At 45.7% G+C, this 27,626-nt stretch overlaps 1 protein-coding gene across 1 annotated transcript in view; it reads left to right on the top strand.

Annotated features, from left to right (window-relative positions):
* FBP2 (fructose-bisphosphatase 2) overlaps positions 1 to 27,626 on the top strand; it is a 42,796-nt gene that overhangs the window by 11,760 nt on the left and 3,410 nt on the right. The window contains exons 4-6 of the mRNA XM_063110780.1: positions 1,891 to 2,031; positions 5,682 to 5,819; positions 27,237 to 27,356. Of these exons, the coding sequence (XP_062966850.1) occupies positions 1,891 to 2,031; positions 5,682 to 5,819; positions 27,237 to 27,356 (399 nt within the window). The remainder of the gene's footprint in view (positions 1 to 1,890; positions 2,032 to 5,681; positions 5,820 to 27,236; positions 27,357 to 27,626) is intronic.

The following is a 27,626-nucleotide window of genomic DNA, read 5'->3' as shown; positions in this document are numbered from 1 at the left end:
CACCGGGCCAGCCCCTAAAGATTTTAATTAAAAAACCCTAATACTGCCTTTGCTTTCGGCTTTTCTCAAGCATCTTAAGAGATCACACTTTAGAGAAATTCCCAAACTTTACTGTGCATCAGAATACCCTGGACGGCCTGTGAGAATGCTGGGCCCCAGCCTCAGAGTTCCTGATTGTGTAGGCCTGGGAAGGAGCCAAAGAATCTGCATTTCCAACAAGACTGGGGTGGTGCTGACGCTTCTGATCTACTTTGAGAATCGCTGCTCTGGGGCCTAGTTCTCAGAATCAGTATGTGGTCGGGAATTCTGAGAGTGAAGCCGACTTACTGACCACGTGCCCAAATGAAAAACGCTCTTAGTTGCAAAAAAAGTATTAGAGTGAAAGACTGGGAAAGTATGGGAAAGTGCTAAACGGAGCATGCCATTTTCAGGGAAGGACGAGACTTGCTTCTAAAGTGAGGGTCCTCGTACCGTGTGTCGCCGGCAGAGGGCAGACCCGCGCCGCAGAGTCGCCAAGAACGTGGCTCGGCCTCCGGGAGACGTGGGTCCAGTCCCGGCCGTGTCAGTCACTGGTCTCAGGGTGGACCTTTCCAGACCTTCACCTCTTGTCTTTCGAATGAAGTTATGCGGCCTCCCCACTGTTCCACAGAAACACCCCGGGAAAGCATTTCAAAGATACAACGTCCCCTAGTAACACAGACTATCATCACAACGGACACGCGTCCAACGTGCGTGACACGTGCGTTCATCAGACGTCGTTCTCCTTCCTGTCTATGTAATTACTATGTGTCCTCATAATTTTAAAAGTATTTCTGCCACCTTCATTGGTTTTCCCTTTTCTCTGGAATCTTCTGCTCGGCGGGAAGGTTGCAGGGAGCCGCGCCAGCCCCCTCTCGGCCGAGACTCCCTGAGGGCAGCGACCGGCGCGCGGTCTGTGGGCGCCCGGGCCGTGCTCGGAGGGCTGCGAGGCCGCGTCTACCGGGGCCTTTGATGTGGAAACAGCTGGTCGAAGCCTGCGCTTTCACTCTCCCCTCAAGGCTCCCTCAGCCCCGCCACCCACGGTGCCAGCAGCCGAGCACGTTCGTCCTGGACCCCGCTGAGGCGTCGGCGCGGACGAGGACCGCGCGGGTGGGGGGCACTGGGCATGCGCAGTGAGCGTTTGCCGCCGTCCGCGTGTCCCAATCCCCGAGATTATTTTCGACCTGCCGTTTAGGGCACTGGGAGGTGACGGGGAAGGAGCTTTCGAGAGAGATGAGGAAAGGTGGGTCATGCAGTGGAGTCTCGGCCCTCACGGGACGCGCTGTCCTTCCGTTCTAGCTGCCCGTCACGTCTCTGCGAAGCCCGCGAACGCCGCTCACGTCATGGGCACGTCACGTCACGGTCACGTCACGGTCACGTCACGTCACGGTCGTTGGCGCTGGCCTGAGAGAAGGTGTTCGTCGGGAGGGAGTGCGGGTGGTGGCCGGGGGTCCCGGGAGCGCGGCGGGGCGAGGCCTTCCCGGGTCCCTCAGGCCGACTCTTCCCGCGCCGGCAGGTGGCGCCTGCGCGCCGCACGGGCCCCCGGGGGCAGGGGACGCGCACGAGGTCGGGGGCGGCGGGCCCCGTCACGGTTTAGCAGCGTGGCCTGGGCTGGCCGCGGTTCTAGCATCTCAGAGGGCTTTCCTTGGCGGGACGCCGGCACATGTGTTTGGAAAACGGGCAGGAACGAGTCCGAGGGTGGCTGTCGCCAGGGCTCGGCCAGAACCGTTCGTGCGCACGGCGGCTCGTTTCCTCCGACACGTTCACCTGTGCTTCCTGCAGTGGCTCGGGAGGCGTGAAGCCCGGGCCTGTGGCAGAGGGCGCCCTGCAGGGCGGTGGTAACGCACCGCTCTCCGGTCCTCTCCTCCGCAGACCACAGAGGACGAGCCTTCCGAGAAGGACGCCCTGCAGCCCGGTCGCGAGATTGTGGCCGCCGGCTACGCGCTCTACGGCAGCGCGACCCTCGTGGCGCTCTCCACCGGGCAGGGAGTGGACCTCTTCATGCTTGACCCGGTGAGTACAGAGTTGGGGGCCTCCACGGGCCTCTGCGCTTTAATTCCAGTCCTCTGGGGTCATTTTCTGGTCATTCCTAATCACTTGTTTCCGCGGCCAGATAGAGTAATTTGGGAGCCAACACACCGTCAGCAAAAAACATTAAAAACCTCTGTCCAGGCGAGGGCATTTGGTGTGCGGTGGGGGTGGGTTCCACAGAGTCAGTTGTATCCACTCAGGCCCTCTTCTTAAGGAGTTTATTTTCCAAAAATGCATTAACCTCTTTGGTTCATGGAAATACTGTGACTTAAGAATCCCAGTGCTGCCAATTTCCAGACAGAACACCGAGATGGAACGCTCTGTGAATCTCCCTTTTAAATGCTGGGTGCTTTGCCCATCACTTGTGAACCTCTTTGCCAGATACAGTCAGGTCTTGCGAAAACTCAGATAATTTTCACCAAAGACCACATTAAAGCTTCCAGTATTCACTTAGTCAAAAGTTCAGTATTTCAATGTAATTCAGATTTACAAATGTTAATCGAGCATCTACTGTGTCCCAAAGCACCATTCCAGGCAGTGAAGATACAGCATTGATCAAACATTCAGCCTTGTGGAGTTCACGTGTCAGTGCATATGTGTGGAGGAAGAGGGTTGCAAAATTTCAAAATGGAACAGAGTTAACAGAACAGAGTTTACAATGTGGAGACCCAGTAACTTTGCAGATATAATGTTTTCACCTATAAACCCATTAGACCAAGACCTATTGCTGTGCCAGTTTGCTGATGCCCGATTTTCCCCTTATTTTCAAAGAAGCAGTCAAAACCTGAGAAATTCTATGATTTGTAAATGTTACTCTTAGACAATAAAGTACCCTTTCTGAAATTGTTCTGGAATCACAGCTAACAGTTACATAGTTAAGTGGTTAGAATGTAGAAACCTGTTCTAAGCAATTTACATCTATTACTGCATTGGGACCTCTCAGCAGCCCTGTGAGGTAGGCCCTACTTCCCATTTCAGATGGGGAAAGTGAGGCACAGTGAGGGCAAATAAGTTGCCTGAGGTTCTGCTAGTGACCGATGGTGCCAGAGGTCTCACCCAGACAGTCTTGTGCTTGACTACTACACCAGAATGAATTTTGAACAAACTGCTCTTAAGTGCTAACACAATATCTCCACAAACATTCTGAAGTGGTTCTGAAGCAGTGAGGAGGGGCACTTGGCTCCGGGAGCAAATTCCAGGATGCATGGGCACAGACAGAGCCTCTGCTTTCTGTTTTCGGTCATGACAGCAGGGCCCAGTCTGGATACAGGCACAAGAGCTTGTATGCATAACAGAAGAGAGGAACGGTAGCATAATATGCTTTGGTCTCTCTTTACTAGCCTGGAAACCCATTGGCTCACACTGGCCTACTAAGAAGGACATTTGAGCAAAAACTTGGTGTACGAAGCTAAGGGCGTGTTTGGGCTGCTGACACCCAGCTGAGGGAGCTATGGCAGTTGCCCAGAGAGAAACACCGTAGAGGGCAGCCGGCAGCTTACTAAGGCACGGTCTCCCAGAACAGAGCTCCTCGGGGGGCCATCCTATCTGATCTGTGGGTTTGCAGGGCTGGTGATTTGCTTTTGTCAGAATACACTTTATTTGGGCACAGAGGGACCACCCCATGTCAGCCACACTCTCCATTGCAGGGGAACCTCGGTGTCAAGGCAGTCCCTTACAAATGCCAGGTGTTGTCTCTGAGGGGCAAGGATTCAGTGCCTAATCATTATGTATCAATGTGTGTGGGAGGCCATAGTGATATTCAGTGGTTGTTGATCCCATAGCCAGAACAAGGATCATGTTTTCCAGATTGTGATAGGTTCCACAACTGTCTTCGCCCCACAGTGGGGAAACTGAGAGTGCCCAGGGGCCTGAGGGTGCTCACCCCCAGCCCAGGATCAACAAGGCCTTTCCATCCCACATTGAGGCAGAATGAGCTCCTCCATTCAGTTGGGCTGGTGAATACCAGTAATGACAGTTGTGTATCTGCCATGCTTTTTGCTGATAAGCAAGAGAGGAAACAACCCTGGCTCAATTAAGTAAAAGATGTGACTGCATCGATGGAAGCTCTGAGGGCCCAGGCTGGAAACGGGCAGGTCTGGAGGACCAGGAAGCTGGAAGCACAGCAATGGTCTGGATGCCACGCTGGTTGTGTGTCTCTTGCTCAGGTTTCAAACACCACGGAGGAGCAACTCACTGATTTTCCAAACTCAGAGGAGCTAGAGTTTCTGAGACTTATCTCCAATGGGAAGGGTTATCCTTCAAAGGAAGTTAGGGTGCTTTAGAGAAGTGGGACTCAGTGCTGGGCTGCTCCAAAGCAGCAAATGTGCACAGCAAGTTATAAGAGCTTGTGTACCAAAGTCCTCCGAAAATATGCCATGATAGAAAGGAGTGGGGCTTGCTGGGCAAGGGGATGCACTCCAGAGGAACCCTGGGGTATTGTGCTGAGAGGAAGTCGGGGTGAGAGTGTTATAGCACTTGGGTTTTGCTTGATGATTCTAAGGAGGATTTAAGAAGAGAGTCAGTTGTGGGTTGGACGTTGTTTGGAAGTGGGTGCAGTTATGATTAGATAGCCAAATAATTTTTATCTAGGAGTCAGGAAGATTAAAGAGAGGGTAGAGATTCATTGGTAAAGAAGCAGGCATTGCTCACATCAGGCGGAAGAAAGGAGCGTGTGGTTAGTTTTGAAGTTACCGAATATCCTCGTCACTGTCTTTTTCCAGACATGGTCAGCATGGCCTTGTCTCCTTATATACTGGGAGTGTCATTTATGTTCCTTGAGAACCTTCTAGTCTAGCTGCCAGCTATCTTTTCAGGTGTTTTTCACTTTCTTGAAGTTTTCAACATTCATCAAAATGGGTTTGGTTTCCAGGCCCTGATTTTTCTCTTAGTGGTTGAGAGAGACATCAATATTTAAGGTGATATCTGCAGCTAGCTGGTCACATGCATAGGGACTGCTGTCACCAGGACTGCATCAAGGGGTGTCTGATACAAACTGACCACAGTGGCTACAGGGGGACTGGAGGGGAATGGGGCACTGTTTTATTAATAACTCTGAGGATTCCTTTAGTTTTTACCAACTCTCTCCTTATGCTGAGTAAACCCAGTTTCTGATTGAGGAGATTTCCATTTATCCCCGGTTGGGAGTGGTTGGGATACCAGGAACTTGAGTGGTTTCCAAAACTGAATAGTTGAGATAAACAAAATAACTGGGCCACAAATTAATGGTCAAACTGCATCCATCACCCATCCACGTAACTTCTTCCTCTCATTTTTGATGGCCCAAATCTTGAAAACATTAAAGCGGGGTGAGAACGTGGGGTGTCAACACAGCCAGCTTCCTTATAAATGAGCAGCCTCACTGCCCGTGGGAGTTAGGAGGGAAGAAGAGCGCGGGCCTCCGTCCTTGACTGGCCTTTGCGCTCGCTGCCCGTGCCTGAGCTTCCTGCACGGCTCAGTGTGATCGCTGTTCTCTCCACTCACGGTACTTCAGGGCAGGTGAGCTCTGGACTGCGCACAGCAAAGCCCTGGGTCCTTCCAGCAGAGTCTTCCAGTGCTCTCAGCTGCTGTGGAGTGTGCTGTGGGCTTGTTTCCTGGTATCCTTCTTTTTCCTGTGTCTCTCTTCATCTTTCTAGGCTCTTGGTGAATTTGTCCTGGTGGAGAAGGATGTCAAGATTAAGAAGAAAGGAAAGATTTACAGCCTCAATGAGGGCTATGCCAAGTATTTTGACGCTGCCACCACTGAATATGTGCAGAAAAAGAAGTTCCCCGAGGTGAGTGGGGAAACCCCAGGCCAGCAGCAGGGATATGCTGCCTCAGTGGGTCCTGTTTGGGTGGTGGCTTCAGGGTCCTTGCTGAAAGAAGTTCGTGTCACTGCTTACAGCTCTGGTCAGTAGGAGGAGGTTAGACTCTGCCTTTCTTTATAAGCAATCAATATCTTTTATAGCTAAAGTTTACCTACTAAAGTATAGTCCCCATTTTAGTTTTTCTAAGAGAAATTGTTTATAAAGAAGGCAGGGACCACATTTTCAAAATTCAGAGGTTCAGGCCAGAACCTCTCACTTGTTTGCTAAGCTCCAACCTATAGATTCTGGTCACTCAGTTACATGTGCTTTGAGATGGAATAATTATATTGGCAAGGTCCATTCACATGCTGCAATGTCAGGGCCTGGTGTTTAACCCAAGTTTCAGAAAGTTGTTTGGTTCTGGTTCTGGACATCATGTGGCTGTGACCACAGCCCAGACAATCCATTGAGGATGTCTACTGTACACATGTGGAAACAGAGATATTCCAGATCAAGAATGGAAGGTAAGTTCTAAGTGGGGAGTGCACTGAAGCTTACTCGCAAGTTCGATCCTCTCACCGGACTCTGGAGGTGCAGCAGGAGGGCCTGTTTGTGTGGCAGAGAGGCAGCTGTGGGGTGCGGCCTGGCCAGCCTGGGAGTTTTCGGGAGCCCTGAGGAAAAGGAACGCAGTATTGCGTGGGACCGGCGCACTCCGTCAGCAGGATGCTGCGACCTGCCTTTGCCACCTCAGATGGAAGCTTTCAGGGGTTTTCTTCTTTCTTTCTTCCTTTTGTGTATTTTCTAAGATAAATTCTCAGATGTGCAGTTTCCTGTCCTTTGTACAGAATTATTTTGCTATAACGTACAAACCTCTCTGATGTCTTGAGGCAAAAGTAACAGATAAATTGTTAAAGTAAAAAGGACTTGGGAGGTTGATAAAGCCAAAATTATTTATAAGTACTCAGTCTTGGAGATGGTTTCATAGTGGTTCCAATTCTAAGCTAAAAAGTGCCCTGTCTACAACTCATAACAGGAGATGTTTATTTAGCCATTAAAAAATAAAGTTTCCGTACAAAAAACAATTTTTTTAAAGTATCCTTTAAAATGCAGACTGAGGAAAAATGACTTCTACATGTCTGACTGACAGCAGGTGAATGGAGTTGCTGCACAGGACCCTTGTAAAGCAGTGAGAAAGGGCTGAGCACCAAGGGGAAAGCAGGCACAGGGGACGATCATGGTAGGAACATCGATGTCCAGACTGCAAATGGAAAGATGCTAAAGAAGGAAGATGTGCAGTTAAAGCAGCAGTGCAGTGTCACTTCCACATATGAGAGTGCGAAGATTTAACAGATGGGGAGTGCTCAGTGGTATGGGATAAGCCCTCTCATAAACTGTGGGAAGACATATGTGCTACAGCCTTTTTGGAGGGCTCTCTGGCAATGGGATTTCAAATATTAAATATCTGTATGTTCTGACTCAGAAGTTTATCCTACATTTCCCCAGGAATTTATCCTAAGGGACTAATAGGCCAAATAAAAAAAGGTAAGTTTACAAGGATATGTCATTGCAGCATTGTTTATAAAAACCAAAACAAAAGTAACAACTGAAGTATCCATCAGTAAGGGCTGGTTAATATGCTATGGGACATCCACACAGTGAAATCTTGTGTTCCACATCTGTTTGTCCACCGAAAAGGTAAGTCCATCTTTATATGTTGGTAGTGAAACATGTCCACAAAATGTTAAGGGAAAGAAATGGATTACAGAACTAAATATAAATATAATCTCATACAAGTAAGTGTATATATATGTATTAATATACTCCAGTACATATATTATGCATGCATGCATAAAATGTCTTCACAGAATGTGCCACAAAACAGAGTGAAATGCCTTATGGGGATCTACAGAATTTGCCAAGAGATGCCTCAGGAGTAAGAAAGGTTGATGTTTTTCAAACTTTTTTGCTGTGACCACTAATAGGAAATGTGTTTTACACCCAATTCAGAATACATGTGCAGGAGCATGTACACACACACACACACACACACACGTACATGGATACACACACACACCTGAAACAAAGTTAAACTACCTGGCTACTTGTCAGAACAAGTGGAAGATTCAGACATTGGCTGTTCTGGCCACATGGAACATGACCAACAGAGAATATCTGGCCCATTCTGAATAAAGGTGGCAGAGACATGATGGCCTGGACTGGCGCCCAGGGAAAGACTGTCATCGAATCCAGACGCCATTTCCTCTCCCACCCTATTCCTGACTGTGGTCTGCAGCGGCCCACTGCCCTCTGCCTGCTCACTGAAAACACAAATGTGTTTCCTTGAGGACCCTCAGATTACTTCTGCTGAAGATAAAAAACTGCCCAGGGAAGACTATGTCAATGAAAAGACAGAAAAGATTATGGGCATTGTTTTTATTTCTTTGGTCCATTCTATACTTGAATTGAGAATACCAGAAAATCTAGAAATGTAAGATGGCCAACTTTCTTCCCTTGTTTCTCACTTAAAAGAAAACAAGTTCACGGAAATCACGGTTGAGTTCTCTGCAGCCTTTGTTGATATAGGTGCAGTGTCAGGGGCTGGCCACCATGGCAGGTCCCCTTCATGTCACAGAAGTGCTCTCCAGACCCACGCATGCCGTTTGCTTATGTGCTTGCTGAAGCTTGACTGGGTCAGAGGTGTTTTCTTTTCAGAACAAAGGACAGTCTTCGGTCAGTCATAAGCACCACGATGACATCTTCATAAAAAACAATCTGACTGTTGGGCTAGGCTTGGGCAGATTTACTGAGCATTTCCGTAATGTTTGTTTTCTATGAATTAATTCCTTCCAAACACTCATTAGTACTGAAGGTATAAAAACTTATAAGGTAAAATTTTAAATTTAAAAATTCTATCTGTTAAATTAATGTTGGCTGCAGTTGGTGGGGCCTGGGAGTGGGAAAGGCTGTCGATGTTAAATTTTGGTGATAAATCGGCCCAGCTTCTGAGGTACTGGCATCCCCTGGGGCATAGTTTTGGGACCATTTTCAAGCTACGGAGTAGTCGGAGGGAATTTCGGGTCCCGCTGCAGCATGAAGGAGGACGTGCTCGGTGCCTTTGTAGTCATCACTGTCGTTTTCATTTTTCACCGTCCTTCCTGAGTTTACTGTTCTAAGTGCTTTATGAATGGATTCATGTCTTCCTCATGATGACTCTATGAAGTCACTGTTATTACCTCCATTTCACATATGAGGAAACTGAGGCACAGCGGGTTGGTAACTTGCCCTGATCCTCCAAGCTGGTGATTGGCAGAGCCACTTTGGAGTCAGCATTCATAGCCAGGGTGCTTGGGCCTCTCAGCTAGATTACTGCTGCCCTCTGAGCTAAGGCCAACCTCCAGGCTGAACTGAAGGAGCTGGACTTAGAGAAGTCCAATGTGCAGACTTTAGGGGTTGTATCACCCAGGAGCATTAGAGAAGCCCTGGGAGGAAGAGCTGTCCCTTGAGCTCACAGACGGTAGAAGCAACACGTAGTAGCACGCTTTGGACAGGTACAAGATTTGTCAAGTTCAGCCGTTCTTACCTGGCAGCTTTCCCCCCGTGTTTCTAGTCCTTAAGGAAACTGAAACAGCTTGACACAAGACTTGTTCTTTCTGAGGGCCTCTCCGTCTCCTCTGGAGTCGGTTTGGGTGAGCCAATGTGGGCGTTAGCAGGAGAAAGGAGGGGTCAGCATGGCTGGAGGGTGTGCCAGGTGGTAGATTTAGGAGAGGGGATGTTCGTCCCCTCTCATCACAAATGACAACTCTAGGGGTGTCCTTTTTGCCTTCACGCTCTGCCTACTCTCTGCCCTCTTGGCTGCCTCCCTCACTGTCCTCCATGCCCCCAGCACACTGATCTGGGCCACATGTTGGGTGTGTCGTTACTGTTCACTAAAGTCTAGAAACCATCTTTCCCTTTCTCACTTCCTGCCCCCTAAAGGACCAGACTAGCCTTCCTTGTGCATTTGGATGACGCTCAGAGTCAGGAGGTAAACAGAAGTGGAAAGCCCTGCTCAGGAGTCCCAGCCGTGGCCACTTCTTCCTCTGCCAGTGAACCAGAGACGCACCAATTGGGGGAAGAAGTAAACCTGGGAGCTGGGTATGGCACTTATCCAGCCAGTGCTTTCTTCCCCATCTGGCTCTTGGTCGGAACATGACTGTTCCCTGCCTCAGCAAAGACCCATGAGGAATAGTAAGGGGAGAGGTAGGGGCTGCACGTCAGAACTCTTCCCTGAGCCTCTCATAGCAGGCGGACAGTGTTAGACAAGGCCACCACTTTCATATCAGCGACCGACTCTAGCTGGGGAGGAGATGCAAAAGGAGGTAATCCCAACAGAGCCAGGAGTGGACTGGTAGTGCTTTTGTCAATACTGAATTAAGAGCCATAAAATATTTCATCTTTTGTAATCCAGTAATCCCACTGCTGGAGCTCTGTCCTGAGGAAACAATTCAAAGTAAGACAAGAGGTCGAAGAGTACCTGGTGCCCAGATATGAGTTTCTAAATACCATTAGCCACTAAAAGGAACCAGAGCTCCTCGGAGAAGTGGCTCATTCATCTCTGGGGCAAGAACACCTTTTGTTGATCCCTTTAGCTTGCCAGTGGGCGATTCACACTTTGGAAGTTAGGCCGGCAAGCCTCAGAATGTAAACAGAGCTAGAAACCCATGAGGATTCCCCTCGCAGACTGAGACAGCAGCATGGATTGCTTTGCAGTTGTAAAGGGAAGAAAGGAGAAAAGAATGTGTTGGCTTTGTGTGCCAGTGGCTTGAGTGGAGGCTGATTTTTTTTTTTTTTTTTTTTTTGATGAAAAGTGAGATCTTACGGTCGTTCACAGTGGGCTTGGGCAGCCCCCAAAAGCTCCCCTTGTCAGACAGCACTCTAGGTAGAAGGACCCATTGTTTTCTAACTCTGGTTACCACTCTTCCTGATCCTTTCCTTTGGACCTTACAGTGTTTGCTTAATGAGAATATTTTAATCCCTAAGATGGTGACGTGGTATAATTCATCTCATTAAACCTCTCCTATTTGCTTCTGTTTACATAATTAATATCATCGTGTTTTATAGAGTTTATACCAACAAGCTGCTCCTCTGTTTCAGCTCTAGGCCAAAAATCAACAAATGAAATTTTATCTTTCCAATCTTGGATCTCACCTATGTGTCATGCAGTTTGTATAGATTGCACAAAGCACACGTTCCTTTGCAAAGGAAGCAAGCATTCATTTTTTTGACTTAAAAACAGACAACTACCTTTCTGGAAAGGTCCTGGCCATTTCTTTTTATGAGTATAGGCTGGCAAAGACTCATCTTAGAACAGGAAAAGAAAGTATATACTTCCTTGTGGACCGAAAGCCCAAAGTCCCCTAGCAAAAATGCCTGCTCCCTAACTTATATCGGTCTCATAGTACATAGAATATCCTAGAAGCAGAGATTCTGAGCACTGGAAAGCACCTGGGGAAGTTATCTGGCCCAACCCCTGCCCTTCAGAAGATCATACCCAAGATCACGCTGAGCAGGACAGAGGAGAACCAATCTTGTTTTTAAACCCACACAGAGCAGAGCTGTCTTTGAAACAGTCACATGTTTGAAATATCATGTCAGAAAATTCCTTTTCTAAAATTCTAGCCTAGTAAAAGCTTTTCTTGTCATCTCTTCGACTCTTTTTCTTTTCTAGATTGCAAATAACCAGTTTCCATCCTCAGGACATCAACAACAGTTTAATGAGCAGGAACTTCCTATAAGATAGTGGTTCTGAAACATTAATGCACTTCAGAGTCCCCAGGAGGGCTTGTTACACCACAGGTTGCTGGACCCCAGCCCCAGAGTTTCAGATTCCAGAGGTTGATAAGGGCTCTAGAAGTTGCATTTCTAGCAAGTTCCCAGGTGATGCTGGTGCTGTTGGACTAGGGACCCCACTTTGAGAACTGCTGCTGTAAGGCCAGTGCTGGAAACTCTAAAGGATAGAAATACATTTGAAGATACTGAGAGGCAGAAATGGGTGGAGTTAATTAAGGACAAGTAAAACAAGTCAACCTCTGGATGGAGAATGCCGCGTGCCTGTCAGATAAGTTGTGTGCTGTCACAGGGTGCGCCAGCTCAGAGGCCAGTGGGGAGACCACATGAATGAGTCCAGGAGGGTGGCCATTACCACAGGGCCTGTGGGGGCGCAGAGCAGGGACATAGCACCCAAGCAAGGTGAGGAAGTGGCTAGTGGCTTCCTACAGAACGGGAAGCCCTGGTTGGCATTCCTGAGTGGACCCTGACCCCAAAGAGGAATCCAGACAGAGGGGCAGGTGAGGCGTGAGCTTGTCCCGCAGAAGGAACAGTGTGGTAATTTTTTTTTTTTTTAAAGTTTATTATTATTTTTTTTTAATTTTATTTTGTAGATATATGTTGTGGTTGATTATTGTGGCCCCTTACCAAAACCTCCCTCCCTCCTCCCTCTCCTCCCTCCCCACCAACAATGTCCTTTCTTTTTTTTAAAATTTTATTTTGTCGATATACATTGTGGCTATTATTGCTCCCCGTCACCAAAACCTCCCTCCCTTCTCCCTCCCCCCTCCCCCCCAACAATGTCCTTTCTGTTTGCTTGTCGTATGAACTTCAAATAATTGTGGTTGTTATATCTTCTCCCCCCCCACCGGTTTGTGTGTGTGTGTGTGTGTGTGTGTGTGTGTGTGTGTGTGTGTGTGTGTGTGAATTTATATATTAATTTTTAGCTCCCACCAATAAGTGAGAACGTGGTAGTTCTCTTTCTGTGCCTGACTCGTTTCACTTAATATAATTCTCTCAAGGTCCATCCATGTTGTTGCAAATGGCAGTATTTCATTCGTTTTTATAGCTGAGTAGTATTCCATTGTGTAGATGTACCACATTTTCCGTATCCACTCACTGATGATGGACATTTGGGCTGGTTCCAACTCTTGGCTATTGTAAAGAGTGCTGCGATGAACATTGGGGAACAGGTATACCTTCGACTTGATGATTTCCATTCCTCTGGGTATATTCCCAGCAGTGGGATAGCTGGGTCATATGGTAGATCTATCTGCAATTGTTTGAGGATCCTCCATAGAGGCTGCACCATTTTGCAGTCCCACCAACAATGTATGAGAGTTCCTTTTTCTCCACAACCTCGCCAGCATTTATCGTTCAGAGTCTTTTGGATTTTAGCCATCCTAACTGGGGTTAGATGGCATCTCAGTGTGGTTTTGATTTGCATTTCCCGGATGCTGAGTGATGTTGAGCATTTTTTCATATGTCTGTTGGCCATTTGTATATTAGGAACAGTGTGGTATTAAAGAAGGCTGGTGGGGAGTTCATGAAGCAGCAAACCATCCACTTTTCCCAGAGGGGGTAGTGTGAATGAGGTCGTGATGACAGCTGGAGAGGTGGGCAGGGGCGAGGTCCAGAAGGAACATCAAGGCTGGTTCAAGGAGTTTGGGCAATGTTCTGAGACTATTATTTGACATAGAGGATAAAGAAAGAGTAAGACTCCACATAAGGGACGTTGGGGATGAAAAGTGAATAGAGCTCACAGCTGTCCCCAATCCTTGTATCTCCTTCTCTGTGGGACTTCTCTGCCACAGTCACTCCGGTTTCCCTCTAGCATCAGGCCTCTGCTAGCCTTCAGGCCTAGGTGTAGACAAAATTCCTTTTCCTTTTAGTTTAGTTGAGCAATTTTGGAATTTCATAAAGGGAAATTTGTAGAGACACTAGGCAAACATAAAACTAAAATGAACAAAGAGAATACAGAAGCTGGGACTGGAGGTAAACAGACCAGCTTCTAGCTCCACCTGTCACTAGCTGTACAGCCTTGAACACGTTTCTTAGCTTCATGTGCCTAGTTTCTGTATTTAAATAGAGACCCAACTCTCTGACAAGACACATAAAATCTTACCTGGTCCAGCTCCTGCCTGCCTTTATCAGCCTCAGCTTACACCTGCAACCCTTATTCTTTCTCCTCCAACTACGGTAAACCTTCTTGAGAGAAGCTATATTTGTCATGCTCTTCTCTGCCACAGGGCCTTTGCACATGCTGTCTCCTCTGTCTCCCACTTCACTGATTAACAACTACATTTAAGCCTAAGGCCCACTCCCTTAGGTAAAGTCTTTCCTGTTATAGAGTTTTCTAGTATTGGGAACTTTTACTTGATAGCACTTACTGGTTGTTATTTGTGTAATTATTTGCTTAATGTTTGTCTCTTCTGCTACAACAGTAGTCAGCAAATTATAGTCAGCTTTGGCCTAAAGCCTGTTTTTTCAAAAGGAAGTTTTATTAGAACACAGCCACACCACTTTTTGACATACTACCTGCGGGCTGCTTTTGCACTACAGTGGCAGAGTTGGGTAGTTGCAGCAGAGACCTTATGGCCCACAAAGCCTAAAATATTTATATATGGTCCTTTACAGAAAAAAAAAATTGCCAGAGATCTATTTTTGCTCGCTTATCTTCAGCATCTAGCACAATGTATGCCACAGGGAAGATGCACAATTAATATATATATTTTAAAAATGCATGTTAGGAGATTTTTAAATGCGTATTTTTCCAGGGTGTTGAAATTTCGAGTTAATAAGACCATATATTATTTTTAAAACCCAGCAACATATGCCGGGAACGTAGTAGGTGGTTAGTAACTATTAGCAGTTGTTGTTATTCTCAGTCTTCCCTTAGTCAGTGCTATTTAATCTTCTCTGGGTCTGGATTATGCTGACCCTGGCCCTGGCCTGAGATACATTCCTGTCCTTCCTCTGTGTCTTGTCCTCTGGCTTTGGCCTCCTGGATGAGAAAGGCATTTCCATTTTTGGCTCCAGGACTCCTTCCTTGGATCCAGATTCTTAGCAACGTCTTCTCCACCCTTCCTAGAGATTTCCTTCTATGAGGCTCAGTCTGTTTGAGGCATATTATTCCCAAGCCTTGTCTTAGGGTGATGTCCCTCCAATCTGTCCCTGGGGCTTAGCCTCACCAGGGTCATCCAAATGATAATGGGTTATTTTACAGCAACCTCCTGCCGAGACAGCTGGCAGCTGCTTTTCTTCTTGCTGAGAAGAAGCCTGAAGGTCTGAGGAGAGCTACTAATGCCAGAGCAATGAGCATAGGCCCAAAGCTGGCCGGAGCCAGCGTGCAAGGCAAGGAGAGCAGGGATCAAAGCCAGTCCAGAAGCTGTTCTGCCTGGACTTGGGTCCAGCTGGACGCAGGGCCCCAAAGGAGGGAGGTTTGGTAAAACCAGAGTCAGCACACTGTGACCTGTGGGCCAAATCCAGCCTGCCTTGGTTTTTATGTGACTCACACCAACAATGGTTTTACCTTTCTACCTGGTTGGAAAAAAAAATCAAAAGAATAATAATATTTGTGACATGTAAAAATCATAGAAAATTTGAATTTCAGTGTCCATGAATAAGGTCTTATTGGAGCACAGCTGTGCTCATTCATTTATGTGTATGGTGCTTTCATGGTGCAACAGCAGAGTTGAGGAGTTGGCAGCAGAGACCATGTGGCTCATAAAGCCTAAAATATTTACTGTCTGGCCCTTTAGAGAAAAAGTTTGCCAACCCCATGTTACACGAGCAACCTGAACTGTGCAGTGACTTTTCTCTGAGTCCGTGAGAACACCTCCCGTATTCAGTGTTGCACGACCTCTGTAAACCCCACCAGGTCATCCCAGGTGTGGCAGGGAGAGAATGGGTTAGTTAGATGGGTTAATTAGAAGAACCATTCCTCACAGAGGTGGGAAGGGTGAGATGAGAGAACACACATTGCCGTTGAGACTGTGGCTCTGATCAAACGCTGGTCTCACTGCTCACAGCACTGGGGCCCTGAGCAAGTGTCTTAAGTATCTGAGCAGCAGTTTCCATGTTCTAAAATGCCAATAATTATACTGTCAAATACATAGTATCACTGAGGACAGAATGAGCTAATGCATGTCACAGGGCCTGGTGTATCGTAGCACTCAGTAAATATTCACCACTGTTAATTACTGTGATTGGATGGAGCACGCTGTGGAAGAGCTGGCCTTGGAGAAAGAAAACACATCTCCTGTAGTGCAGCCTGTGGAGCTGGGTAAAAACAATAGGCACCGGAGATAAACAGGTCTGGGTTCAATTCTGTCTCTGTGTGACCACAGTAAAGTTGACTAACTTCTCTTAGCCTCAGTTTCCCCTTTATGTATCTCAGATGTCAAGTGGGGCCTTTCTGCTCTTGAATTTAGGAAACATTTTTCCTGTCTGGCACCACCTGTCACCATCTTAGGTGACATATGTGTGGCTTCTGTTTCACCCTGTGCCAGCAAGCCCATTCAGAAAATTCTAGCAAGCCTTTCAAGAGTTTAGTAAATTCATTCGAGATTTTAAGAGTTCTGCTTTTGTTGGTGGGGCACATGATGCCACACACAGCCTTTCTCTAAAGCTCCTGCTCTCTCCTGCCTCTACCCCTCTCCTTGCTCAGTGAGGGCCCCCCCTGCCCCCAGTTCCTCACGTGGTTCCTCATGTCCCTCCCCACACCCCCGTAGTCCAAACAGGCTGATGGATGTTACACCTCTTTCCCTGTGTAACAGATATGAAGAAAAAGAATTACATGATTACTCCAGCACTATGTATTCATTGAGGCCCAGACGAACTGCACTTCAGTCATTTTCCCATTAGGAGGGGCAAAACTGAAGGTGGCAGCCCCCTCCAAAGTTAGCCTCTCCCTTTTATTGTAAAGACAGGGAAGTTTTACAAGAAAATTCAGTTGATTTAACCATTACAAAAACAGAAGGATATTGACAGAATTATGGCTAACAAATGAAAAACTAGTAACATCAGTGAAATAAAGTGACATTCCATAATGCAATTTGCAAAAGGTTGTCATCCACCAACAGAAGCTTGTTCTTAGCAAATACTGTTTTCTCCCTACAGCAATTTCTCCAGTATTTTTACATATCAATCAGTAGGTTAACTAAGGACATCTGTCCTTGAGCCAGCAACTTTGCTGTGTTACAGAGACTTTAGCCTGAGGAAAGTTTCCTGTCTTTTACAATGTTAACATTTCTATGTGTGATTTTAAAAAGTTAAGCTATACCTGAAACTACAGGGCTTTGGAGGCTAGGCCCTGTGAAATACATTTGCTTTATAAATGTTAGTATATTCCACAGATGGAGGCATTTTCCCACAAAGATGGTTCTGTCCCCAAGAGGGATTCTCATACCAGATGCTAAAAGAGTATCATTTCCTCCATCCCCTAACAAGCAAAATGGGGATCCCTGTGCCTCCTCGCAGAGCGTTTGTGGTGGTGAGCAAGGTGAGGTACCTGCAGGTTCCTGCACACAGAAGCATCCAGTCAACTTTAGTTCCCTCCTCCCTTGAGTCTTCATTCATGATTTGAAGGAACAAGGAGAGGTGCTGAGAGATGTGTGGAGGTGGGGACGAGGGTGGGTAAGGCAGCCAGGAAGGTCATGTCCTTTGTCATCGCTCTCCAGTGAAGTGAGCAGGTTATCTGCCCGGAGACCCTGGGAGAGGTGGAGGGGCTCAGAGCGGAGCCATGCAAGGCCGGTGTATCTTGGAGGCCATCAGAAGGGTTTAGCTTCTAAAACAGCAGATCCTCCACATGAATCCTTCAGGTTCCTGAAAATAGTATTAACTCACCCCTGCATGATGATTAATCCTAATTTTATTACTCTTGCCTCTCAGGCCATGTGCAACTCCTGCAGGTCCCTCCTCCTGCCGAGCATACAGGCCCAGGCACAAGCTGTCGGGGCAAGATCCCCAGGCAAGGGCAGTGCCTGGGCTCTCAGGCTGAATGGTGTTAGGTGGCTGTTTTGAATGAAAGTCTGTCAGCTTAGCTGGTAACTACTGTCCCTAGCAGCCAAGAGGCCTGGACAGAGAGCACCAGCAGGGGTTTCCCTGCTGTCAGAGGTCAAAGACACAAGTGATGTGAAAGTTTAAGAGCTTTTAGTGCTTCCAGACCCTGGGGTGTGCAAGGCATACCTGGAGGAGGCCACACACACACACAGAGGTCAGAGAGCACAGGCAGGGGGAGAGGGGACCCTTGGGCCAATGCCTTTATAGGGTCCAGGGCATTATTAAAACAGGTTTCCCGAGGGGGCTTTAATTGGTGGGTTTGAAGCAAGCAGGCAGGAGTTCCAGCAGGTTCACGGGCAACTGTCTGAATGGTCCGTTTAAAGGAAGCTGCGGGAAAGTGGGGAGCCACGCCCGCTAGGCAGGAGACATGTCTCCAGGCCTGTCTCTGGCCACCTCTGGAGCCATTCAGATGGGGTATGGTATTCAAAACTGTGTCGGGGTGACTGATCCCCGCTTCTAGCATGAAAAGTTAAACTTGTATTTAAAAATGGATGCCGAGGTGACATAAAATTATAAGCACTCACTACAATGGCCTGCACTGTCAACGGGCATTCCCTGGAGTTTGTCTTCCAAGCCCTTCAAATTGAGGTTCTTCCCATTAATCTTTCCTTAGGTGCAGGATTCAGAATAAGAGGTTTGTTAGCAAGGTTCTGTGTGCAGAGGTGGGGGAATTTGGAAATTCCATTACTTATCTGTTTGGACTTGTCTGATGTCCTGTTTGTGCTAGTCATCTTTTTCTTTTAAATTAAATAGGATATTTTTAACTTATTCCAAAATTGCTGATAGAGGCTCTCTTTTAGTTTACAGTGGGCCAAGGATGTTGTGAAAGCAAATGATTGAGATTAGTCAATGCCAAATTGTGTCCTATGCCTTAAGAGGCCTGTGCTGTCCTCCCCAGCTGCCCCCAGTCCCATCTATCTGCCTGTCTACGTATCTATGTATCTATCTGTCTATCTGTGTATCTATGTGTGTATGCATCTATCTCTCTATGTCTCTGTCTGTGTGTCTGTCTATAGGTTTATTTATCTGTTTATCTGTGTGTATGCATCTATCTGTCTATGTATCTATCTTTCTGTCTGTATCTATCTAGTATTTTTTTAAACCAAGTAACTTCTCATAGCTTTTCTTTCCAGAGCAAAGATAAGTTGAAGACTAGCAGCATTTGCCTGGTGTTATGTGGAGTCCTTTGAGTATAAAAACAAAGCAGAAGGAGCATAGGAAACATGGGTTTGATCCCTAGATTCTTCTGAAAGATTTTTTTCTTTATTTAAATGTTTTGGTTTTATGACTTGAGGCTTTCTCCCCATATAAAAATTGTTTGTGTTTGTGTGGAAAACATGGAAGGCACCAAAAAATAAAAAGAAATGTAAACAAAGCCATACATAAGCCCTTCCACCCTCAGAAACCCCACTGTGAGCGTGTTGATGCATTTCTATAGAGTTTTATTTTCTCTGAAATGTGCATTCATAGTTACCAAATGTGATCCAATTGTAGGCACAGTTTTGAAGCCGGCTTTTCATTTTTGTTCCCCCTTTTTTGTGGCTGGCTGGTGCAGGGATAGACCCTGGACCTTGGTGTTATCAGCACTGCCCTCTGACCACCTGAGCTGACCAGCCCTGAAGACTGCTTTTTACTTACATTTATTTCATGAGCATTTTCCTAGTCATTAAAAATTCTTCAAAAGCATATTGCTGTGCCGTAACTTACTTAATCATTCTCAGATTGCTGCATGCTTAGGTTGTGTCCAGCTTTTCAACTTATAAATAATGCTGCAGGGAGCACTTTGTACTTTGTCTTTGCATATGCCTTAGAAGGTATTCCTAGAAGTAGAATTTCTGATAAAATAAAATCCTGGAACCTCACTTTAATCTTCACTTTAGTCTTCACTGTGAAGTCAGCCCAAGATGTTTCCTCTTAGATCTGATGATAGTAATTACATAGCAAAATGACTTGTTAATTTTTGCCTACATGGCAGTTTCACGGCATGCAGCTGGAGGACACCTGGAGGATAACGGGGCGCCTGCGCTGCAGGGAGGTGGTGTCTGCTGCTGGCTGCTCACTTCCCGCCCCCTTTACCCTGGCTCCTCTTTCCCCCTTTTCTAGCTGTGTGCCTGCCTGGGTGTGGAAGGGATAGGAACCAAGCTGCAAAGCACCCCATTATGTACCTGAAAGGGAAGAGGAATTTGTGTCAGGCTGTTCTCAGGAAGCTGCTTATTCGGGAGGGGAGGATGGGAGGGAGGAAGGGAACGAAGAAACGCTGCTTTAGGATTTTGGAGTTTTGTTTAGTTTTCATTTCTGTTTTTGATAATTGTTAGAGCATTGGGTTGCCCAAGTAGAAGTCACGTTTCTTGCATTTTCCACAAATGCCATTTCAAGAGGTTCTCAGCTCATCTGTTGGTGCAGTGCCAGACGTGACCAGATGACTTCCTAATTTTTTCATCTCATTCAAATCTTCTGTATTTTTTCTGATTTGCTTAGTTTTTACTTATTTTGACTTATTGCTTATTCTGTCATTTACTGAGAGAGATGTGTTAAAGTCTCTCACTACAAGCATGACTTCATTTCTTTCTTCAGTTTTTGATATGTGTATTTTGAGGCTAGGTTATTAGGTTGAATACAAATTTAGAATTCTTATATCTCCTGGTGGATATAACCTTTTTCTCATAATGAAATATCCCTGTTTACCCCTAGCAATGCTTTCTGCTCTAAGTACTAGTTTGATATTCATACAGCCATACCATTATTCTTGTGGTTAATAGTTGCATCCTTTTTTTCATCTTCTTCTTTTTTTCCATCCAATTACTTTCAATTGTTTTGAATATTTTATGTGTCTCTTCTTAATAGTTTGCTATATTTCCTTTATGCATGCTTTTGCTGACCTTTTAAAATTAAATTGTGACTGTTCAAACTAATACTTTAGCACACATCTCCAAAACAATCCCCTAATATCATCAGATACCCAGTCCATTCTCAGCTGATCCCAGATGTCCATAGGTTGACTTTTAGGACTGTGAAGTATCATTGCACTTAACTGTGTGGCTCTTAGTCTTTCTAAAGCTAGAATAAGCTAACTTAATTGACCATAAGGAAATGAAACAGATATTTGAAAAATCATTCTTAAAAATATGCAAGAAATATAGTTAGTAATACTCTTTGTAATAAAATTCAGAAAAACGTATATAGAAATAAGAAAATGAAAATATTTTTATAGATTTTACCAATCATGAGAATGGCTGTCTTCCTGGTATATATATCTATCTCCATAGATCCACCTATTTGTCAATATTTTCATATGGTTGAGACCATAACGTCCTACCCAGGATGACAGAGATGCTCACAGAGATTGGCTTTTAACCCCTCCTTCAGTTAATTAAAATATCCCAGTATCCTCCCAATAAATTCCTCCCTTTTTCCTAAACAAATTCAGTTTGGATTTTGGTTGCTGGCAACCAAAGGGATTCTGAATAATGAAACAATATATAGTTATTGTCCACCCCTCAAAGGATGAGAGTGTGCAGACCGAGCTCATTCAGGTCAGGAGGCCACAGTGAACACAGCTGTTGCAGTGAATTAGCAGAGGCAAGACTCTGAAATGAGCCCTAAGGTGAGAAGTGGACATCTTAGCTTGGACCAAGAAAAATAAGAGAAAATCAATGGGGAGCATGCAGAAGGGGTTAAATTCAATCTGTGGGAAAGAGGAAAGAGCCAGAAATTTAATAACAACAAAAAATAAAACCAGAACAGGAGCCCAAGCGCTACCAGGACTCTCTCTCTCTCTGTCATCCTGGGTAGGATGTTAGAAGACCCCTAGGTAGGCTGGACCTCCTGACTGGTATCTGAAGGGCAATAACCATTATTGAACTCAGTGGTGATATCTTATGTAAGATCATGAAACACCCCTCTGCATCTCTTATCTTGCCTGACCCCACCTACCAGCAACATGTTGCCAGCCACCTGGATATTCCTGTTCATTAATTCATGCCTGACATGCAGTGCCTTATATTAGGTGTTATTGAATGTCTAAGAATAGGCCAAGAGCCTGGAAGTGAGAGGAAAATTGCAAGAGGGCTGGTGGAGAAAATGATGGGACAGAGAAGCAGGCCTTTTGGTATTTTTCTCTGTCATCTTTCACAGGTAAATAAGATTAATACTAATGGCAGGCCAAGAGCAATAAGACATTTTATATGTTTTTACTTCTTAGCTTATTCCAAAATCTGTTTTATTCCTTTGTTTTAATACAACTTTTCCTTGATTAGGCAAACACCATTCATATAAGACATTGTGCTTTACGTATCTGCAATTGTTACCGACAGATCAGGCTCGGTTTGCCCTCTCACATTAAACAAATGACTCAAAAGTCCAGACATTGGTGGAAGGATTAGAAGGTTTATTCAGATAACTGGCATCTGGGGGATGACCGGGCTAAAATCATCCCGCCTCCCCGATGCCTGTTCTGAGGTATATAAAGGGGAAGAGGCAGGAAGATGAGGTAAGGGTCTTTGATCTAAGAAAAAGTGGAGGAAGGGTCTGGGAGCAGCAGGTGGTTTGAGTCAAATGTTAGGGTCCCATGGTGGATTGGAAACTTCAGCGTCACAGAGTCTGTGGTCAGCTTCAAGTCCTTGATGTTATCTCGAGGTTGGAGTCCTTATCTCCTAGGGAGAGCGCAAGAATAACAACCTTAGTCAGACATCATAAAAATACCTGACTTGGACTTCTAATTAGCACGAATGCAGTTTTCCTTTAAGTAAGAGGGGGAGTTTACAACCAGCTCGGCTGTCTGCCTCTCTCTTATCTCTCCGGTTGGTAAGAAAAACAAGAAACCCAGTTTCAGTCCTTAATTGTAGGTGCACCCCCTCTGAAGTAAATCAGCTTAGTGATTTCATCTCCCAGCAATCTCTCAATTCTTCTACTAACTTCAAGGAATTGATAATTATCAGTTTCCAAGTTAAAGTCTGGCTACAAATGTTCTCCTTGGTCTTAGATACTCCAAAGATGGTTGTTTTTTCTGGCTAAGGTCCCTTTCACAATCATGTTTGCATGTTTGCATTTCTAAAGTTTTGCATTTCAAGTCATGCAGCTAGTTTCAGCAAATAGAGTATCATGTACACATGACCATAATCAGGGCATAAGACTATACTAAAACAACCCCCCTCAAATGGTCTTTAGGAATAAAAGATTTTATGCTTTGTATTTATAAGAAGAATTGGGGGTGGGGTGGAAGTTGGCTTTATTTTACAAATGGAATCATTCAGTATGTAATTTAAATGCTGCATTGTAGACTAATATTTTTCTAATTGTGTTTAAGACTTGAACACTCTGACAGGTTGATTCCTGTGCATGGCCACTACTCAACAACAGACCTGTCTCCCCCCAGCCCCCCGGGACACCCTTCCCATTAAGTGTCACATGCACATTGTTTACTCTCATGCTCTGTTTTCCAAGATGCTTGGCCAAGGCATCTGCTGACATGCTATAAAGACGATTTCACAATAATTTTATCACTATGATTTTATTTAATCTTTCTAACAGATCTATGAGGTAAACATCCTAGGCCCACTCACTATAAATGTCAGGGCTGGGATTTTTACCTGGATTTAAAAATTTTAAATCAAAGATCTTTCGCTTCATTCATATTTCACAGGCTAGGGTCTAAAGATCCTTGAAAGTCTGCAGTAATATTTTCAAGGAGCCTTGAGTTCTCTGGGAGAATTTAATTTTGTGTTTTTATTTTTATGGTAATAATAAATGAATATCAACATATTTTGGTCCATTTGGATGATCAGCTTAACAGAGAGCATCCACATACTTTCAGGAGTTGCGTTTTTATCTGTGTTTAAGACTTTGTTGGTGCCAGGGAGTGCTACTTTATTTGTCATAGACAAATGATTTTAAGAAAACAGAATACACTTTAAGAAAACAGAACGCACAGGCAGTTAATAGCTGAATGTTGTGTTCTCACCAAGTGAGGGTCAAGTGACTTCACAGGATGTACAGAGTACGCAGGCTCTGTGCAATTTAAATAGAGAGCAGTGGTGGAAGCACCAGGTCATTGCAAAGCATGTGGTCTGCAAGCCGAGCTTGGGACAACCCGCAGCTGGCAGAGAGCACCACACTCACGTGGTGGTGGGGGGCAGGGGCGTGCAGCCATTCTGAATTTGTCCCGTTAAATTAAAATTGCTAATTTGAATTTCATGAGTTTCCTACATTTGTTATCTGCAAGTTTGTCTTAGTTTCCTTATTGCATGATATCCATATGCTTTATGCAAACATTTTTTATATCTAGTTTTAAGTTTACATATATTAAAAATAACATTATAATAAAAATAATTTAGGGTGACATCAGAGGCCCATGAGAATGTCTTTCCTTTAAAGAGGTCTGTATGTTATTCCAGTGTGAAAAACAACGCTCACAATATGCTACATTTCCAAAGAAGTCTTAGGAAAGAGGAAAGTAAGTTTGAGTTTTATGCAACTATATTTTCCTCCTTTGCCCATTCAGTGGTGTGTGTGTGTGTTAAACCAAATGTTTATTCTGTGCTGTGCACTCCTTCATGTTAGTGAGTGACGTGGAAATGATGATTATTGAACCTCACTCTTCTAGGTCTAGGAAGGGGTAGAAGAAACATGAGTGATATGATCCTTGCCCGCAGGAGGCTGGCAATTTGATTTCTATGTCAAGGCTTATAAGTAAGGAATTACTAAGGAACAATAAAGGAGAATATGTAACTGATATGAATATGTACAGTATTGATGCAATATGCAGGGTGTAGGCTCTTTTTGACTCACTTGGTAGAGGAGATAATGAAAAGGAACACATGCAGAAAACTGTACAGTACAAGCTTGCAGGTGGTGATGAAAACGTCGTGCCTCCCTTGACAATCGAGCTTTCAGCTGGATGTGTGGAGAATGAGAACAGTTCAGGAGGGTTGCTGCTCTTCTTTCTCTGGTTAAATATATTTTCCTGGCAGATATGCCTGGGCAAATCTCTCAAGCCTTACAGAGCTGGTTGGATTTTCTGGTGGTTAGTGAGTTAAACAAAGAGTGACTGGTTAACAGCACTGGAGGTCCTACCTTCATAATACGTGCAGAATCGGTCATCTCTTGCTGCCTCTGCCATGAGCACCCTGGTCCAGTTGTCAGCTCTTAGTTGCCTGCATTGCAGCCAAAGCCTCCTGGCCCTGCCAGCACCTGGGACCGTGCTCAACCAGCAACCCCAAGGAGGCTGCTAAAGCCTACGTCGTTGGCTCAGATCACCCCGCACCCTTGCCCCTTCACCCCTGAGCTCCCTGCACTGCAGCAAACAACACTGGCTTCTCTCACTCAGCTCCTTGAATGCTCCAGGCCTGCCCCTGCCTCGGGTCCTTTGCACTTGCCTGTTCCTGAGGCTTGGGAAGCTCTTCCCCAGACATCCACATGGCTTCCTCCCTCATGTGGCTCAAGTCTGTCCTCTCACCTCACTTTGTTGGTCACGCTGTGAAGTTGTGACCCTCCCTCCACCTCTTCCCTGTCCCCTTCACTGATCCTTTTCCCGCATGACTTATCAGTTTCAGACATACTATTTGATATCTTTACATTTTTAATACACTAAAAGCAAAAGTATCATCCACTGTCCAATGGCCTAGGGACTTGTTTGTTTATATATCCTTCTAATATTTTACTGTACACATAATTCTGCATTTTGTGACAAGTGAATGTATTACCTGCACAGCAATACATCAGTCAATAAAAATGACAACAAAGAGGTGGCCCTGTGTCTCCTAACACCATCAAGAGGTCCCATCTTTATGGTCTTTGCAATTCAACCAGATGATGCCTAGCCCTGAGCACTACAGTAAAATCCCATTAATTAGGCTGTGACTGTCAAGCACATTTTATGATGGAAACAGCAGTGTAAGGAACTGTTTTCAGTTACCTTGGGAGCTGCCTTCAGTTTATTTCAGCAACTACGTCTTGAGTAACTCTCACCTGCCAGGTGCTGGGCTAGCCGTAGCTCTGGGCAAGACAGACGTGCTCCTCCTGGAGCTTATAGCAGGACGCAGGAAACAGTTGTGAGTGCAGTGAGGACTGAGAGACAGAAGGGCGGGTGCTTCAGGAGCCCAGAGCAAGGGGGACTGTCCCTGCTTCAGGGGTCAAAAAGGCCTTCCTGGTTGATGAGAGATAAGTGGCTATCACCTGGGGAAGTCAGGAGGATGGGCTGAGAGGAAGGAGGGGAAGGAATCAGAAGACAGGAGGAAGACGGTCGTAGACGGGGGAGGCCACACTTCCGTGCTACCAGGAGGAAAGGCAGCGTGTTTACCGAGCACCTGCTACTGGCAAACAGCGAGGAACATGGGCCCTGTCTTCAAAGAGCTGCAGTCTGGTTGGAACGGCTAGAAATTCCAACGGAAAGGACAATAACTCAGTCTGGGCTAAGCCTACAGGCAGTGAGTGCTGTCGTACTGTACAGGCGTCCACAGAGATCGCTCAGACGAGGTTTTGCTCATGTTTGTAAGTCAAGCAAGGTCGAGGTCACTATGAGGTCTAACTGGCCTTGTCCGCTCAGGGTTTCTTCAGGCCTGGTCTCCGTTTTAATCGAGTTTAACAGAATGTTGGTAACTCATCAGACACGCGTGTGGTAACTCATGCACACACGTTTCTAACCACAACACCTCCAGACGACAGCAGTTTACGACTTGTGGTGTTCACTCAGCTGTTGATCCATTACTCACTCTAACTTGTGTTGAAGTCTGTGAAGCCTCTTTTGCCAAACAAAGTACTTATTTTGAAGCTTGTCTTAGTTTGTCGTGACTCATTATTTATACCATGCTGAATTAATCCCAAACTTGGTTGGAACACAAAATATTGGGTGGCTGCCCTGAGGAATTTTCCATCCCTCATGCGCTGTCAGAGAATTATTAGATTAGACAAAGACATCACAGGTGGGTCACTGGGTGGGGGAAGACACAGACCTGCCCAGGGGAGCAACAGAATCACCGTCGGGCTTTGCCTGTTAAGCCGGCTTTCAGAAGAATCACAGCCCAGGACTTCTTTGTCTCTGAACAATCATTCTTTTCATTACCTGTATGACTGATGAAATCGAGGTTTACGAATAGGTTGTTCTACTTCTTTCAAAGTTTTCTAGAGCTGTTAAAATTTTGCTATTGGATAAACACTGCTTGCAGTAAGTGCAAAGTTTGCCTTTGTTCAGGGAGTTCTGGTTTTCAGAAAGCTAAAAGTGCCATGATTCACAGTAAGACAGGCAGGAGCTACAGGGAGCCGATGAACTGCTGCTGTTTGTATATACTGTACTGCATTATTTATTTATTTATTTATTTTGGTAGCTGCTCTCTTGCTACAGGATATTGTCTCTCTAAGTAGTCCTATATTTAATGAGTTCTATCACTGGTTGAGGCTTGAAGGGCTCTTCAGGAATGAAATACTCGATTACATGTGCTTTCAGTTCCTGAGCTACTGGGTGGAGCATGGAGGGTCAGGAATGCTGGGGCTGGCTGGTTGCCAAGCTCATGGGATCTTGTCTCTCCCCTCTTCACCTTCCAGGATGGCAGTGCTCCCTATGGGGCCAGGTATGTGGGCTCCATGGTGGCCGATGTGCACCGTACCCTGGTCTATGGAGGGATCTTCATGTACCCGGCCAACCAGAAGAGCCCTAAGGGCAAGGTAATTCTGCTGTGTCCACCGTGGGTTATCTGGTCAGCCAGCCAGTTGGAGCTCCCTCCCTCCTCATGCCTGCTGTTGGCTACCGCACTGCTCCTTGGCATGTCTGTGTGTGAGTGGGCAGAGGAAGAGAAACAAGGTCTAGTTCCCGGCAGCGAGTTTTGAGGCAGTGGTAGATGGTTGGAGAAGGAGAAGGCTGATGTGACTGGGACTCGTGATTCTCACCAGCCTCCACCTCCTCTGGCCTCATAGCCACCTTCGTCATCTGGCCGC

The sequence above is a fragment of the Cynocephalus volans genome, chromosome 10 (assembly GCF_027409185.1).
Source record: "Cynocephalus volans isolate mCynVol1 chromosome 10, mCynVol1.pri, whole genome shotgun sequence".
NCBI lineage: Eukaryota > Metazoa > Chordata > Mammalia > Dermoptera > Cynocephalidae > Cynocephalus > Cynocephalus volans.
Note: the sequence above shows the minus strand (reverse complement) of the source record. Positions and strands in the feature narration are given on the sequence as shown.